The sequence below is a fragment of the Bolinopsis microptera genome, chromosome 2, assembly GCF_026151205.1.
Source record: "Bolinopsis microptera isolate Bmic1 chromosome 2, MBARI_Bmic_1.0, whole genome shotgun sequence".
Classification (NCBI taxonomy): domain Eukaryota; kingdom Metazoa; phylum Ctenophora; class Tentaculata; order Lobata; family Bolinopsidae; genus Bolinopsis; species Bolinopsis microptera.
In genome coordinates this window covers 8,242,167-8,257,721 of record NC_087073.1, presented here as the reverse complement: position 1 = coordinate 8,257,721, position 15,555 = coordinate 8,242,167, and the positions used below count along the sequence as shown (strand labels likewise).

General features: G+C 38.4%; 3 protein-coding genes across 3 annotated transcripts; 2 read left to right on the top strand and 1 right to left on the bottom strand.

The window, feature by feature from the left end:
* Nucleotides 1-2,738: 2,738 nt before the first annotated feature.
* LOC134826753 (galanin receptor 2a-like) lies at nucleotides 2,739-3,263 on the top strand. Its single transcript, XM_063839247.1, has one exon. It carries the CDS (start codon nucleotides 2,739-2,741, stop codon nucleotides 3,261-3,263), a length of 525 nt encoding a protein of 174 aa, XP_063695317.1.
* Nucleotides 3,264-4,982: 1,719 nt separating this feature from the next.
* LOC134811219 (ciliary microtubule associated protein 1A-like) lies at nucleotides 4,983-7,235 on the top strand. The gene is made up of 5 exons (XM_063817983.1): nucleotides 4,983-5,314; nucleotides 5,489-5,620; nucleotides 6,015-6,242; nucleotides 6,476-6,568; nucleotides 6,885-7,235. The coding sequence occupies exons 1-4, from the start codon at nucleotides 5,024-5,026 to the stop codon at nucleotides 6,557-6,559; spliced, it is 735 nt and encodes a 244-aa protein (XP_063674053.1). The 5' UTR covers nucleotides 4,983-5,023; the 3' UTR covers nucleotides 6,560-6,568; nucleotides 6,885-7,235.
* A 2,482-nt stretch (nucleotides 7,236-9,717) lies between these two features.
* On the bottom strand, nucleotides 9,718-13,321 carry LOC134826752 (zinc finger protein OZF-like). The gene is made up of 3 exons (XM_063839246.1): nucleotides 12,238-13,321; nucleotides 10,759-10,774; nucleotides 9,718-10,129 (listed from the first exon to the last, which is right to left on the bottom strand). The coding sequence occupies exons 1-3, from the start codon at nucleotides 13,304-13,306 to the stop codon at nucleotides 9,718-9,720; spliced, it is 1,497 nt and encodes a 498-aa protein (XP_063695316.1). The 5' UTR covers nucleotides 13,307-13,321.
* Between the last annotated feature and the right edge of the window lie 2,234 nt (nucleotides 13,322-15,555).

Here is a 15,555-nt window from a genome sequence, read left to right as displayed (position 1 = left end):
TCTATCGAAACAGTTTAAAGTATATTCTCTCTATGATCAATTAGTAGAGTGATTTGTTTTTAGTTAGTAATAAAGCACAACCCAAAAACTAAATTAAAGTTCCAATTTGCCAGAAAATTATGTTTCGTGACAAACCGAAGTAACATTCACTGATTAGTAATAATTGATCATCTCTTAGTAATGGGTAACACAAAGATGGTGTACCGGATGGTTCCGTAAACACTATATTATAAATACAAATACTAATAGGAGGTTCATTGTGGTTCATTGTAGGCTGGACCAAAAGCAGGGCTTTCCCTAACTCACGGAACAGACCTCTCAGCAAAGTGTGATACCTCGCCTTATGGAACACTCAATTTCAAACCTGACCCGATGAAATTTATATGCATAATATATGTCCTTTATTGGCAGCGAGTTTATGCATGGTATATCTATATAGTTATCGTTATCTCATCACTAATCAAGTTCTTATTTGGATAAGTCAAAAACCGAGGGCAGAAAAATTCAAATTATTAGAATAGACTCAGCTCACGAGATTTATTTTGGCAATAATATAATTATTATTACTGATAGACTGTCAGACAATGAAGTAATGCAATATATTTATAATTTTTATCCTTAAACTCGTGCTTTTAAAAGCCATGTTTTAATGTATGTTTCTTAATCGGTCGATTGAAAAGTTTGCTGAAAATATAATATTGTTTAATCATCCTCTCAGCCGACTTTAAAATCAACTGGTGAACTAGACACACACATTATCACACATTATCACACATTATCACACACACACTATCATGACGCATCAACAAATTTAGTACAGATGAATAAATTTTACTGTGATCCATTAAAACGTATTATTGAATAGAAGTATATACGCTGTTTTTGAGACAGTTACTTTTTCAATTCTATGCGAACTCCTTTGTGTTCGGATCTAACATATTTATTTTAGTTCATTAGCCGATAGCTTTGTTGAACACTAAATAAACAGCGCAAACATAGAGGAATATCAGCCGTTATTTTGTTAGAATTATTTCTTGTTTGTTAGATTTCCTGCTCATAAACCTAGAAATACGTGTACACACTACACAGTACACACATTACAAAGGCGAAAGTCGCAAGCTTAGAAATAAATTGATTAGTTTAAAAATCTGTTTACCGTTATTTTGTACCCTTGGCAACGAAAAATGGTAAATGTATCAGCTCCTTCCAACAACGAAAGTCTGTTTGAGGGATACAAGATGTATTTTCACAGACATCTGAACAAAGATGTAAACCCTGATTTGGCTCGTTCACTTTTCTCTACGTTCTTCCTTCTCGGCACACTGATTGGACTGATTGGAAGTACTATAATCTTAATAGCGACTAAAAAGAAAGCAATAAGGTTGGACAAGATTACAACTGCACTTATTCAACATATCGCAGTTCTGGATCTCTTGACTACACTCATTATTCTTTTCCCTACTAGCTTGGCGGCCATTACGGATCGTTGGTTGTTAGGTGAACTATTCTGTGCATTTCAGGCATACACGAGATGGTTTCTAGTGGGTCTAAGCGCTCTTTTGATTACCGCTTTGAATTGTTCCAAACTGGCTTTGATGTTGTTTCCCTTCAAAGGAGCACGATGGACTCGTCGACAAGGACACATTCTGGGCGGTTGCATGTGGACTTTCTCAGGAGCACTTATAATGAGTTTTGTTCTGCAAAAAGACACAAGATCTGAGTACTGGTTCCTTCTCCTTAGCTGTGAAATGATGATTTCTAAACGATTGTTTATTAAGTCAGCCGTCATACTCATAGCTGTAACTGTCCTTTGCACTGTCATCGTAATAATTTCTGGCCTCTGGCTGATCGTAATAGCCGTAAGATTGAATCGTCGACATGAGAGATCCGTTAATCTTCAGGGAATCTTAACCGTAATCCTTATCGCAGTAGTCTATTGTGTGAGTTTTTTACCCCTTTTAGGGTATCACGGCGTTTTTGTGGATGCCGGTGAAATTAGTGTATACACGGGAATGTTTTGTAATTGTATTCCATATTTAAACACCATTGCAAACGTATTCATTTACATAATTTCCTTGACAAGCTTCCGGAATTTCGTCAAATCAAAGTTCAGTACGATATGTGCGTGTTTCATAACCCAGAGAATAATAGCCCGAATTGAAATTGCTCAAACTATCAGCGTATCGTTAACTGACGCCACTCAAACCAAGAGACAACAAGAGGTCATTGAAATAGTGGCAACTCTAACGAGGAGACAAGTCAATGAAACTGAGATGTAGGCTGTTTCAATAGAATCTAATCTCGTTATAGCATTTTTCTGTGGACTCAGAAGCCGCCATTTAACCTCAGAACTACCGTTGACTTTCTACGGAATAAAGTTTAGATAAATTAATACAAAGTTATTCAAAAAGTAAATTTTCACCAGACTTTTCTGTATTCTGTATTTCTACTCATCATGCGTATTTGCTATCTTATTCCGAATATAGTCCTGCCCAAGGCAATTTACTGAGGTTGATTTATTCTTTTGCTTTTACACTTTGTAACCCCACTGGTGCTTCTTCTACGATTCTAGAGCTAGAATGAAGTATGATAACTATACCCTGTATGGTATCCACGACCCCACAGAAAGGCAGCTTCTTACTGCATACACCTCTACCATAGCCACCTCATCTCTTATAGGCGATGCTCTAATATTGATAGGATCCTTGAGATACAATGCAATTAATCTTCATAAAGTCATGGTTGCATTTATTCAGTACATTGCTCTCACTGATATCATCCTGGTGATTTTCACTGTCTTGCCTGAAGCAGTCTCACTAGCTCTGAACATATGGGTGTTCGGTGAACTCTTCTGTCGTGTAGAGTATTGTGTTACCTACAGTGTTATAGGAACTTTCCTCTTCCTAATCGTTGCGCTGTCTCTGACAAAAATACTGATCCTGAAGTATCCATTTAGAGCTGGCAATCTCTCCACAAAGATCGCTCATATTTCATCGCTCGCCTTCTTCATTAGCTGCTTCGTATTAGCAGCGCTGCCTGCCCTGACAAAGATAGATGGTATCTACTTCAGCTACCTGACCTACACCTGTGTGTTCAGCAGTTCTTCATCGCAAGACAGTTGGTTCTTAAAGATCTGCTTCACCTTAAACGGATTATTAGGCCTCATTGGTTTGGTAGTTATCATGGTGAGCAATGTCATGATTATCATCACAGCTAAGAAGATTGCTGCTAGAGGACCAGGAGACTCCAGTGGAGGGGGGTGATGACAGTGGTGCTCACTGTAGCTGTCTTCACTGTCGCTAATCTACCGGGGGCTATCTACAATGTTGGGAGCTACTTTGTGAAGGATACCTCACTGGACACCTCACCGGACACCTCACCGGACACCTCGGAGATGTCCCAGTTCTGGAATGTTTCCTTCTTTAGGATTGGGTATGCAACTATGTCCTTGAATTTGATGTCCAACTTCTACATCTATACGCTGACTCTCAGCAGCTTTAGGGAGTTCCTTAAATCTAGGATTATGACAATATCAGCCCCCCTCGTGAGATTTTTTACTCAAACTAAAGTTCGAGTAAATTCTGGGGAAGAGGGACGACAAAGACTTATTTGTGAGTGATGAAGAGCTGACTTTACGAAACTCAATCTCGTATTTTTGATGGACAACAGAAGAAGTAAGAAAATGGGTAAAATGAACTAGTGAAACGGTATATTTTCTGTTGAAATGATCTATTTGAATCGTTTAAAGAAATGAACACCGCTGATTAACAAACTGATGAGATATTAATCAGGAAGACGTTTTCAAATTAGTCGTGTTGCTATAGTCCCTAAAAGTATGACTTCTTATCTCTGCTGATAAACAATGAAAAACTATCTATAATAACTATAATAAAAAACTATCTGTATTGTCATTGATTAACGGAAATATAGAAAATATATGGGATTAACATTTACCACTTTGTTATTTTATTGCGTTTTATCACTACGTGTTGAAACATATTATTGAACTATTTTTATTAAAAATAAAGTTAAATTATGGATCATGTCTTTTTAGTACCTTTAGTTTTAAATTTTGTTTAGCTTCGTCTGTTTCTTTCTAAACTTCAGTCGAGAATTGGATATGAGTTTTATTTTTACACATCAAATTCAATGCATCCTGCAATTTACGTTTGTTTCAATATTTCTTTATCCTTGACGATGACAAAAGAGTTTCGCTCAATTTTCGATTACAATTGATTAAGCAAAAGTTACATGTTGTACAACTGTGACACTTTCTTTCTGATTGGCCGAGTGCTACCGTTACATAATATACACATGATTTATCTACTCGCGATTTCTCGATTGCTAGAGCATTGTCTGGCAATAATTTCCATGACAATCGCATGCTAGCTCAATTCGAAGTGCGGCAAAGCGAATAAGACTAGCTTTTCAACAAGCTTTAAAAGATGTCACGTGACTCTTAACAATGCTTTCCAATTACTGTCACGTGCACTTTTACTTGAATTGCTCGATTGCTACGATTTGCTTATAAACGATGAGGGTAAAAACTTCGACTCATTTTAACTGCAAATTCTTGCCAGTTGCCCGTTGTGACAGAATTTTCTCTAGCAAACGAACAACTCTACGTTTTTGCTAGAGAGGTGCAGTCCACTGCTTAAAACCGTGAACACGTTTCGCTGGACATTAAATCAGCAAATGAGTACCTAGCAACCTGGAATCACAGTCATGCTTGCATAGTTTAAATTACTTTTAAAATAGTACATGCTAAGGAGAGTTGCAAAAGTTTAAACTAATCACTCTCAATCTTTGTCGTGGAGTATTCATTTTGCTTCATGCTTTTCAAGTCAAACACGATATCAACACTGCTGCTCTTGAGCTGTTGCATGCTGCTGATGCATCTTCGTTGTGTAGTAATTGGTATTATTACTAAAAAATCAGATACCCACCATCTGCCCAAATTGCTTTAAACTTTGCTTTACCTTTATGTTTCTTAAAATTCATCTACCACACATCATCAGAGAAAATGGCAGACGGAGGCGGCGCCACACGACCAAGAATAGCAGCTGAAGACCGAGGTCCAGGATCCGGTAAATATGCCCCTAACATGGCTCCCACAAGGAAGGCAGCTCCTTCACACAGTTTCGGCAAGAAAATAGATAAAGACATCTCTAAGATCGACGATTCTCCCGGTCCCAAGTACGGTGTTGCCGACGTGATGACAACTAAAGGACCGGTGAGGAACCCTCAGTTCAGTCTGGCCAGTCGACAGAGAGACCCCATCCCCTTCAACACCCCTGGACCTGGCTCTTATCAGGTAGTTATGAAACTAGTCCGACCTATTAACCGAATGAGCTGGATCTACTAAAACTTGGGCGTTTGCCACGGAGGTTTTTAAGTCAAGTTCACGCCATCAACTAACAATAACATTAAATACTGCTAGTTAGTAACACGATTCAAATTACTGAAAATTAATGAAATAAATTATCAGGTAGAGAAGTGCAACGTTCCAGGTGAGCGAAGATCGTCTGCCTTCTCAATGGGAATGCGAACAAGATACAGGAAGAGGGACCAAGTTCCAGCACCCAGTCAGTACTCTCTGCCCGTCACCATGGGAAGCAAGGCAAGTCTTACATTAGTTCGGCACTCTTATGGCGTAAAAACATTATACAAGGTGTTCCAACTTGGCGGAGCCCCAGAGCAAGTCACGGAATGGCTAAGTCCTGAAAACTTTCTAATATCTTACTGATAAGATTTAAATTATATGTCTAAATAAACATCTGTAACTTAAAATGAGCAAACAGTTTCATTCGATTTTTACGTCAAATGATCGAGATATCGGTAAAACTAAAATTCGATTGGTAAAAGTCGGAAAAAAAATGTTATGTACATTTTTCATTATCATAATTGAGGCAAAATCTGGTATTAGATTTTGCTTTAAAACCAAATTCAATTGAATAAATCTACCTTAGTCGTGAAATCAATACCTACATATTTTAACTTACATATTTTTGTAGTTGACAACCAGCAACATGAGAGCAAGCCGAGCATTCGGATTCAACAGCAAGCCCAAAAAGGGAGGATATGATGAGGATCTTGCCGGAACCCCTGGACCAAACAACTACGCTACACACGATGACAATGTGAACCGAGTCAAGGCCCCAATTCCTTCCTTAGCCACGAGGACATACATTCCTGGTGACCCAACCTTGAAACCCGGTCCTGGAGCTTACAGCCCTGAAAAGGTACATTTCTGTTAAATTATTTCTTTCGTATAAAAATACGTAATGCAAAATAATGTTTCTTACTGAAGAATTAAGTCTAATGATTCTTACTAAAGAATTAGGTCATGCTTCATTATTTCACGATCATATATTAGAAGCGTGTCGAATCTTTAATATCTTACTTGCAAAAGTTGATCATTGAAACTGTATCACTCGAACACTCGGTGATGATCAGAACACTTTCTTCTTTTCAGGTCACCATACATAAACCAAGAGCACCTGGCTTTAACGTTGGAGTCAAGCATTCCGAGTACACGACACCACTCATTGTTGAATAAGTTGGCAAGGTGTGTACATTGAACAACTCTGATAGATTTAATAGAAGTTTAATTATCTTAACCCAGGTATATATCAACAAACCGAGGTGCAAGGCTCATCCAATAGGAATAAAACACTCCGACTTCACAACTCTGTTATTGTAAACGATTATAAAGGTTTGGTAGACATTAGACAAGTGACTGCTGTCTAGAGAGATTAGAAGATAGCTAGACTTTTGAATAAATTGGGATTCGATAGTTAAAATTATATTATAAGAGATGTAGCTGCTATTTACTAGCTCCCAATAGTTTTAGCAAATCTGTGCCTACAATACAAATATTTCAGGGAATCACATAGAAAATCTAGGCATCTACCAGAGGGTTGGTTCAATCATCAGAGAAACAGCCGAGTTCACACCTAAATATTCCGGCACACTTTCACTCTCAGACATTGCTATGGAAGTTTGGAGAAGTTTCAGGTTTTCCAAGAAGCTAGATTCAAAGATTTAAACGTAGGATGGGTTCTGGACTGCTTTTAACAATTGGGATGGAGGGAACTTTTTCATGTTGTAGAGATTGTGATTTATAATCGAAATGAAGTTTATCTTTTAAGTTTCGCTATTTTATAAGATGGTATTCCCGTTATTCCAAAGAAATTTATAATATTACTTATTCTAGATATCACATCGTTTTAGAATGAGTTATTTTACTGGATTACAATAGTTATACCCAAAATTTGAGCTACAATAAACATAAATATAATAATATAAGTATTAATATGTCCATTATCTGAAATCAGTAAATTGCTTGCGAGTGACTTGCAGTATGCGTTGTGAATAATGCCGGTGTTGATTAGAAACGACTCAATAAATGTATTAAGGACAATTGCACAAGAAGCAAAAAGAACACGGAAGGTACCTGCTTACTGCTGACTGACAAGCAGATCACTATTTTCTCCAACCTTCAGGCCAAGATTGGAGATTAAACTACAAGTGTATTACTCCTTTGGATATATTATCATAGATCTAACCGGGAAATAGTCGTACCAAACCCGGACTAAAAACATAAGTTGTATCTCATTTCTCAATGAAGAGCTCAAATAGTACATTTACAATAATGGAGATTTTCAGGAATGTTACTAAGCAACGCGAACAGCATCACACCACGCTTACAATTTATGCGTGCGAAAGTACTGCTCAGTTGATTAACTGTAAAATGAGGGAGGTCCGAGGTACCGACCAAGTTTCTACCGGTCTGACTGGTAATTTTAAATATTACCGATCGTGCAGAAGTTCTGAGGGGACATTTTTGCTAGTATTTTACATGTCTTAGCTTGATTATAGTTGTACAAATGAATGAAGTTACATTACACATGGAAATTTAGCTTAAAATCGTCATTTCACGGAGAGGGGTGTGTACACGAAAGAGTTTTTTAAAAGTATTAAAATACTTTCAACACTGTACTATGCAACAAATAATTTGAATACAAACATGATAATCGTTAAGATTTTCAAATATTTCAGGCCACAAAATTTCGTATCACTATCAATCAATGTAAAATGTACGTGCCAACATTTAGAATTGGCGGTCGAGATCACAGATAATTACAGTAGTGGGTTTCTCAGGATCTTCTGCTCGAAACACTAGGAACTCTGTAGTGTAGAGTACTGTACATACTTAACTAGAAGTCCGGAGGGGGATTATTTAAAACATATAATTGATACGAAAAGTTTGTTTAGCAGGACCTTTCGAAATACATGGGTAAATCGTCTTCAGGTGTGCTAGAAGTATTTCTGGTTGTACAACTTTTAAAACGCGATTAATAGTGGTTCGGTAATGCTCGGACAGATTCCAATGGGTATTTAGATTGAGTGATCTTATACTGAGAACCTTTATTCATACCGTGACCATCAATACAAAATAAGTTCACTGACGTTTTATCTATAATTCGAAATAAAAATATTTTTGTTAAATGGACAGGCTTTGTATTGTATATGCAATACCGGAGATGATCCGGCAGTACCCAGGAATAATCGACTCGACTTACTCTCGTTACTTTTTAGTATTCAATTTCATTTAATTTCAGATAGAGCTAGTATAGGAACACTACAAGGAAGCATAAAGTTAACTCGAAGAGTCCTAGAAAGTAGCCTCGACCCCCGAGTTATAACTCTTAAAGAAAACTACAAGTTATCGTTAATCTATTTAAATTAACCTTAAATAACCTCCAGGTTAGCCTGCAAGTAACCTTGGCTCTAATCGAAATAAAGCTTATCTGATCACGAAGTTAACTTTCAAAAAGCATGCAGTTGACCCGAAGTTTGCTATTCGTCATCTTCCAATAATATCGTTCTAAATATTTTAAATCCTATCGGCTCTCGGATTTTCTCTTGGATCCGATAGGATTTGAGTATCCTATCGGGTCCGAGAGCAACTCCTATCGCCAATCGGAATTGTTGAATCCTATCTTCGCTAGGACTTGCTCTCGGATCCCATAGGATTTGCATTTCCTATCGGGTCCGAGAGCAAATCCTATCTTCTCTCGGCCGGAATTGACAGATCCTATCGCCGCTCAGCGGTATCCAGCTAGGGGGGAGTCAGAACTCCGATCGCCGTATTAGGGTTGATAAACTCAGAGCTATCTCGAACATGCTAGAGGGTAAATCCAAAGTAACCCAATCTGATTAAAATCGCAGAAATCGCCCTTCGTTCGTTCTGATCTGATCTGATATGAGGCCGGCCTTGTCATACGTTGTATGACCCGCCGCGCACGAAGTGCGCGGCTCCCCCTGTAGCGTCGAAGACGCTACACACTATAGTGAAGCGACCGTGGGGGTCACCACGTGATACAAGGCCGGCCCAGAGCTAGCTATATAATATATAGCTTAGCAAGAATAAGCGCAGCTAAGAGAAGATAAATGTGCGTGCGCAAATGTAGTTTTGATCTTATCGCGTGTTACACAAAGTTGGTGTCCTGATTGAAAATGTTGAGACAACTTAACTGGGTCAGTTGGATAACAGCATTAATTAGGCATTTGCACGTGTTATGATTTGGGGTATTCAATCAGAACTGGTTGCGACAAAAATGATTCACAAAAAAAAGTTAAAAAATTTGCCTTACCCACGGTAATGATCAATAAATGAAACACACGATCTAAGATGAATAAAAACGAAAGAAATTATATTCTCAATTTCTGGAAGAACCATCTGCTTTTGGCGGTTTTATACTTCTCTTCAAGAATACTCTTCACTTGAGATAAAGCTTTCCTCTTAAGAGCGGGATCCTTGATAGAGTTCTTATTTAAAACCTCCTTGTCGAGAGGGAGATCCAGCTGGTATCTTGTAGGTTGGAGGTGGTTGCAGTTGTAGACTTTAACAAACGGTTTGATCTTGCTCCTCTTGTTCTGTTTCGTCTTGCCCATACTTTTTGTTACTTTCTTAGGGTATCTAGAAATACCGATCACAAGAGCATGACCGTAGGGTCGCTCACCGGTACCCTCCTCTTGACTCTTGATAATCACTGCTTTTCGTCCAGCATTTCTCCCGTTGAGAACCAGAACAACCTTCCCTGGCTTTACTATTCGGCCCATTCTAGTGAGAAGTTAATTGTTAGGAATGTGTACCTTAAAGTCTACACTCAAAAAGGGATCTTGCGGTGTAAAAACTCATGTATTATTTTATAAAGGCTCCACATCCATTTCACACATCCCTATCCCCCCTAATTTTCATCAAAATAGTAAAAGACATTTTGGGAGATTTTTAAATAGGAGCTTTTCTGCTGTCCCCTTGATATTTCAGTTTTCACTAAACTTTTCACCAGGCAGATATATAAGGTGGTAAATAAATGTCAGAATTATATTATAAATAATAAATATAGCTTATTGGAAATACGATAAATTTGCTAATTCTTACTTTGAAGACAAGACAAGATCAATGGGTTGAATTAATGGTTAGATATATCAATGGTTATGATTCACAGTAATAGCAACAAAATCATAATTTCTCAATCTTATTTTATAGAACGAATTGCACAATCTTGTTATTGAAATCAGAAAAATTGCTTTCAAAAATAGCTCTTAACATTTGAGGAGATTATTTATAGACTATAAATGCAATGATTGATCATAAATGTTATAAAAGAGGAAGTAAACTGATATTCTCTACCAGTGAATACCCTGCTATCTAATAAATTGTGACTGATCAGAGCAAGTATAATGTACTTGTATAAAAACATTGCTGGCAATTTTAGAGTTTCTGTTCCGTGTGAGTACGTTGGTGTCTGATAAGATTTGATTTAGGGGGGGGGGGGGGGGGGGGGCTCATGTTATTTTTTGTCCGTTTTTGTCCGTTTTTGTCCGTTAATTTTTGTCCGTTTTGAAAATATAGCTGCCAAACGGACAAAAACGGACAAAAACGGACAAAAACGGACAAAAATTGTAACTTTTGATTTAAATTTTCTCCACAATTTGTAACAGGCTATCTGCAGAAATGGGTAGCCCGGTTAATGACCATGGTCCTTTCTCAAACTTTTAATCTTCAATTAGGCACAAAGAATAGTCTACACATTTTTTAATAACATAAAAAGGGATGAAAAGTTTTATTACTGGAGAGTAAAACTTTGTTAAACACAAAGATTCTTGAGCACATTTTGAGTCAGACTCAAATGCGCTTAAAAACATTTTAGTATATAACAATAAATTATGTTAACAATAACACCAACAATGATTATAAATTGAACAAATTATTGAGAGATGAAAGAGAGGAAAAGGAGGAGGGGGGACTGAGGAGGGGGACTGAGGAGGGAGAGGAGGGGGGCTGAGGAGGAGTGAGACTGAGAAGGAGAACTGAGGAGGAGGAATGAATAGGAGGAGGAGAAGAAGGACTCAAGAGGAGGAGGACCCAAGAGGAGGAGGACCCAGGAAAAGGCCCCATGAGGAGGACTGGGGAGGAGGAGGACCGATGAGGACTGATGAGGACTGATAAAGAGGACTAAGGACGAGGAGGAGGAGGAGGAGAAGGAGGTGTATGAGGAGGATGAGGAGGAGAAAGGAGATAAAGGATGAGGATAAGGAGGACTGAGGAGGAGGACTGGTGAAGAGGACTGATGAGGAGGAGGACTGAGAAGGGGAGGACTTAGGAGGACTGAGGAGGGGAGGACTTAGAAGGAAGAGGAGGATTGAGCAGGAGGAGGACTGAGGAGTAGAAGGAGGAAGAAGACTGAGGAGGATCAGGAGGACCCAGGAAGAGGAGGAGGACTGAGGAGAAGGACTGAGGACTGAGGAGGAAGAGGAGGAGGATGAAGAGGAGGAGGAGGACCCAGGAGGAGGAGGACTGAGGAGGATGATGAGGACTGCAGAGGAGGAGGACTGAGGAGGACTGAGGAGGACTGAGGAGGACTGAGGAGGATGGCTGAGGAGGAGGAGGAGGAGAAGGTGGAAGAGGAGGAGGAGGAGAAGGAGGGGGAGGAGGAGGAGAAGGAGGAGGAGGAGGAGGAGGATGAGGAGGAGGAGGAGGAGGAAGCATCTAAACGTTATTTCAATTTTTGTTATTTTTTGTCCGTTTTTGTCCGTTTTTGTCCGTTTTTGTCCGCTTTATTTTTTGTCCGTTTTGAAAATATAGCTGCCAAACGGACAAAAACGGACAAAAAAACATGATCCCCCCCCCCCCCCCCCCCGATTTATCAGAGCAAGTATATGAACATTCGTTGCACTTGTAGGGTTTCTCTCCCGAGTGAGTCCTCATATGCACTGTGAGATGACCTTTTTGAGCAAAACAATTTGAACATTCCTTACACCTGTAGGGTTTCTCTCCCGTGTGAGTACGTTGGTGTATAATAAGACTTGATTTATCAGAGCAAGTATATGAACATTCCCTACACTTGTACGGTTTCTCTCCCGTGTGAGTACGTTGGTGTATAGTAAGACTTGATTTAACAGAACAAGCAAATGAACATTCGTTGCACTTGTAGGGTTTCTCTCCCGTGTGAGTACGTTGGTGTATAATAAGATTTGATTTAACAGAACAAGTATATGAACATTCCTTACACCTGTAGGGTTTCTCTCCCGTGTGAGTACGTTGGTGTTTAATAAGATTTGATTTAACAGAACAAGTATATGAACATTTGTTGCACTTGTAGGGTTTCTCTCCCGTGTGAGTACGTTGGTGTATAATAAGATTTGATTTAACAGAACAAGTATATGAACATTCCTTACACCTGTAGGGTTTCTCTCCCGTGTGAGTACGTTGGTGTATAATAAGATTTGATTTAACAGAACAAGTATATGAACATTCCTTGCAGTTGTAGGGTTTCTCTCCCGTGTGAGTACGTTGGTGTCTGATAAGCGTTGATTTAAAAGAGCAAGTATATGAACATTCCTTACACTTGTAGGTTTTCACTCCCGTATGAATACCTAAATGTTTCACAAGATCACTGTTCTCACTACAGGTATAAGAACAATCGTCACATTTAAAAGCTTTCCCAGCAGGAGAAGTATTCTCTTTGCCCAACCTGGTTGATAAAGGTAAAGAGTTTAACAAGACATTTGTAGTAGACATATCATTCATTGTTTCACCATGATGTTCTCTGATATGTTCCACAAAGAACTCATCATAAAGGAAGTGAGCCTCACATTGCGGACAAATGAAACCATGTGATATTCCAGTCACCTCCTCCTGCTCTGTTTTTATTTCCTTCTTTATTGGAATTAAAGTTATGTTACTCCTTTCTTTATCAGCAGCTGTTGAGGATCCTTTACTTCGTGTTAACATTACAAACTTTCCTGGATAAATTACTGATTAATAACATCAAAATACACAAACTTTCCAAATTCAAATATCTACATATTTAATTACCAGTGGGTATAGATATTTGGAATAATAAATTCTAATATTTAGACCACCCTTAGACATCTCTATTCCATCGGTACCATCAACCATGCAGATATATAATGTGGTAAATAAATGTCAGAATTATATTATAAATAATAAATATAACTTATTGGAAATACGATAAATTTGCCAATTGTTACTTTAAAGACAACACACGATCAATGGGTTAAATTAACTAGCAGGAACCCGTCTAACCCAGAACTCTAAAGTGGTGTCAAGACTCGAGAGACTAAAATAATTATTATCTATTTAATTCGCGTTTTTGACACCACTTGGGAGTCAAAATTTTGGGCACTAAAATTATTATTCCTTGGCCAATTTTTTATTTTTTCATGCTGATTTGAAGGCCCTTAAAGCATTTGACCCAGTCAAAAAAGTTTCAGTTGTATATCTTTTACGGTTTTTGCGGAAAGTTGCGTTAAAGTTGATACCGTGGTGTCAGTAAAATGGCACGGATAAACACATCCATATATATCGTCTCGCTTTATATATAGTAAGATAAGATGGTTAGATTATATATCAATGATTATGATTCACAGTAATAGCAACAAAATCATAATTTCTCAATCATATTTTATGGAACAAATTGCACAATTTTGTTATTGAAATCAGAAAAATAGCTCTTAACATTTGTGGAGATTATTTATAGACTGGGTAAACTGGGTAAATTATCCCCTTCTGATATCGAACAGGGTTTTGGTAGATATATGGGGAAATACGGAATGGGAGTAAGGAACGAAAATGGTTCTAGATTACTGGATTTTATCTCAGAAAATAATCTGTTTGCTGTGAACACTAGTTTTATACAACCTAGCAGACGTGTTACATCATTTACTGGTTGGCGGAAGGATTGGTCGGCTGGTCGGTACAGTAAGAAGACACTGCCTGTATACTCTCAAATAGATTACATACTATGCCGAAATAGATCTAAGTGTCTTTTGACTCAATCAAGAACTTATGCTGGTACTAAAACATTTTCAGATCATAGACTTGTCATTGCTCGCATCAATTTCAGCAACATTCATCTTTGTTTCAAACCTAAACAACGTCGTGTTCCTTCTTATAATATATCAGAACTTGTAAGCAACAAAGATATGCAACATAAATATCACTTGGCCCTTGAAGGCAAGTTCTCAAATTTTGTGACCAGCAACGATCCAAATGCCGACCTTCAAAATCTTATGTCTCATATTTGTGATGCTGCCAATGTTTCCATCGGCACAAAACCTAAAGCTCGCTTGAAACATCACAGCAGTGATGACACTCTCAAAGAGCTTGTTGAAAAGCGTCACGATCTCCGACAGCTACTTAACAATAATCAATCTCTTGATCGAACTACATTGAGGTCATCCATCAACCACCTCACTAATAGTATCCAGAAAAGATTAGTTGAAGTGAGGTCTGCTCAAGCTGATCAGACCTATAGTGATATTACTAACACAAACGATTCAAGGAAAATGTTTGAAGCAGTAAGACATCTTCAGAAAAGTAAACCACCTAATAACTCGATTGGTGTTCATGATGAAAATGGCTGTTTGATTGCATCTGACGACATGAAAGCTTCTGTTGTTAGAGACTATCTCGAAAAACAGCTGACTCGCAATGAGCAACCTCTCGAGCCTTTTGAGGGTCTACCACGTGCTCTCAATGTCCCTTTTACTGGATTTGAAATACATGCAGCCACCTCTAGCTTGAAAAATGGGAGGGCAAATGGTCCCGATGGAATACCCAACGAGCTAATTAAGTACTCTAATAGTACAGTCCATGAACATTATGCTGGAATCATCAACAGTTGTTTCGAGACACATACTTTCCCCATTTCCATTGGAGAGGCTACTATAACACCCTTACAGAAGCCAAAAAAACCTATTGGTCCTCTGAAGAATTTACGTCCACTCACCTTGTCCAATGCAGCCAGAAAAATTCTGTCTATGGCTACTCTTAAAAGGATAGAAGAAAAAGTGAACGCCTTCACTGGTCCATGGCAGTGTGCATATAAACGCGCTCGTTCTTGTGCTGATATTGTTTGGTTTCAGCGAGTTCTACTGTCAGTTGTCCAAAGGAAGAAATGGGAGTATCATCGCATGGGCATTGATATGTCTAGTGCGTTTGACACGATCAAACGCACT

Bases quoted from the DNA above. Each gene is read 5' to 3' on its own strand.
- LOC134826753 (XM_063839247.1), top strand. From the start codon at position 2,739: ATGGTTGCATTTATTCAGTACATTGCTCTCACTGATATCATCCTGGTG.
- LOC134811219 (XM_063817983.1), top strand. From the start codon at position 5,024: ATGGCAGACGGAGGCGGCGCCACACGACCAAGAATAGCAGCTGAAGAC. The intron at 5,621-6,014 runs GCAAGTCTTACA...ATATTTTTGTAG, and splicing joins CCGTCACCATGGGAAGCAAG to TTGACAACCAGCAACATGAG. The intron at 6,243-6,475 runs GTACATTTCTGT...TCTTCTTTTCAG, and splicing joins GAGCTTACAGCCCTGAAAAG to GTCACCATACATAAACCAAG.
- LOC134826752 (XM_063839246.1), bottom strand. From the start codon at position 13,306: ATGTTAACACGAAGTAAAGGATCCTCAACAGCTGCTGATAAAGAAAGG.